At 39.5% G+C, this 1,910-nt stretch overlaps 1 protein-coding gene across 2 annotated transcripts in view; it reads left to right on the top strand.

Annotated features, from left to right (window-relative positions):
* MGST1 (microsomal glutathione S-transferase 1) overlaps positions 1-1,709 on the top strand; it is a 12,191-nt gene extending 10,482 nt beyond the window's left edge. For both annotated transcript variants that reach the window (XM_009278989.1, XM_009278990.1), the window contains exon 4: positions 1,105-1,709. In XM_009278989.1, the coding sequence (XP_009277264.1) occupies positions 1,105-1,351 (247 nt within the window). In that variant the 3' untranslated portion in view covers positions 1,352-1,709. The remainder of the gene's footprint in view (positions 1-1,104) is intronic.
* Positions 1,710-1,910: the final 201 nt, after the last annotated feature.

Raw genomic sequence — 1,910 nt, forward strand, 5'->3', positions numbered from 1 at the left:
ACGGAGTGAGCAAGTGGCTGTGTGGTGCTTAGTTGCCGACTGGGGTTAAACCAGGACACTTTTGCAAGCTTCATGGCAACAGATAATGCCACATAGATTTAGCATGGCTTCTCTTCTATATAAGTGACTGGAATTTGTTCTGTTTATGGGTATAGAAAAGACATTACTTTCTTCAGTGTACTTTTTTTGGGGAAAAAAAAAAAGCTGGAGGATATGGTTCCTTGTAATGATAAATGAGTTCAGAAAGCAGCTGCAAAACAGCACCATGTTCTGATTCTAGTTGGCTGTGAAATATGACATAATTAGTAAGGCTTAGAGGTTGTTTCAATCAGTAAATTTGGCTGGAAGTATAATTTATCTAAAGAGGTAAAGGGAGCAGGGAAGGTTTAGGAAGAGGCGTGTAAGAATACTTCAAGATCTGGAGTTCAGTCTCAACACATTTTTAGTAAATTATATTATGGTTTCAAAATTTCAAACATTTTTCAGCTATTTTAGTGCTTAGTGGTGAAGAAAATGAACCAAAAGCATAACTGTCACACCTGCTAGATGCTCAAAAATAACATTCTTCAAGATGATTGAACTTCATGAAGATTTGATAGAATGTTTCATATATAGGATATTTCATATTTTCTTTATGGAGACTAGAAACTGAGTTTATGGGATTGGAATAGACCATCTGGGGCATGAAGTCTAGTAGTTGCAGTCACAGTCATCCAGTTAATTGATGTTCAGTTGAGAGAGGCTACAGCAAATTCCAGGTGTCTTCTTCCCTGCCTTTCCTTGCATTCTTGCACACGCAGGTGCGCTCATATACCTCACGTAAGTCCCTAATATTACCAAGATCCTGAGGAAAAACTAAGACTTTTCATACAGAAGATGAGAAGCTTAAAAATGTGGGGTGTGGCAAGAGAGACCAGAGCAATGTCACGTGAACATGCCGAAATCATTTCAGTAGCTGAATCAAGTCCCCACTGCAGAGGAAGCCAGCAGTTGTGTTAGGGCCTTAACAGTAGCATGATCTGAAGATGCTGAGAAATAATGATGCTTGAAGTGGTTTATTCAACAAAATGTAATACTGTAAAACAACTTTGCTTCTTTCCCCAGAGGCCACCTGAATGACCTTGAAAATATTGTCCCATTTCTCGGCATTGGACTGCTGTATGCTCTTAGTGGCCCTGAGCTGTACACAGCCTTGCTGCATTTCAGGATCTTCGCTGGGGCTAGGATCACTCACACTTTCGCATACTTGATCCCTCTTCCCCAGCCCAGCAGAGGTTTGTCTTGGGCAGCTGGATATGCAGTGACCATCTCGATGGCATACAAAGTGCTGAAGACGGCGTTGTACCTGTAACAGAGTCGTAGCTTCTGTGTACCATTCAACATTCCACGCAAAGCTTCCAGCAGTGTATGTTGATGTCTAGAATGAGCCAGCATGAGTTTTCCATGGTGACTGGAATTAATTTTTTAACAGAGGCTTTTCATTCCTGTTCAGAAATACTTCTTCTTGGAGGAAAAAAAATCCTTCTCCCTGTATTCCCTATTCATGGGCTGCATTGCCAAAATGTTAGATTGAATGTTCCCTTTGCGATTTGTCAAGTGCTTATGATTCTAAACATGCGATGATGCTGTATTGATAGCATGTGTGGTAATTTTCTACAGATGCACTATTTTTGGCTGTAGCTCTGAAGTCTAAATCAATAAAGACAAGAGGAAAAAAAAGAGTGTTTGTATTTTTGTTTTCATTTTGACTCTTCTCACTGCAGCCAGCAAATAGCATGTCACTATGTATCTGGAAGAGATTCCAATCATCCAGTTTTTGAAGAATGCTTACCTTATAATGAGATATAACCAGTAATGCTAGGCTTGTTGTAAAGAATCTTTGATGAAATTGTTGTTTGTATAATCCACTT

This window comes from Aptenodytes forsteri, unplaced genomic scaffold (assembly GCF_000699145.1).
Source record: "Aptenodytes forsteri isolate BGI_AS27 unplaced genomic scaffold, ASM69914v1 Scaffold241, whole genome shotgun sequence".
Classification (NCBI taxonomy): domain Eukaryota; kingdom Metazoa; phylum Chordata; class Aves; order Sphenisciformes; family Spheniscidae; genus Aptenodytes; species Aptenodytes forsteri.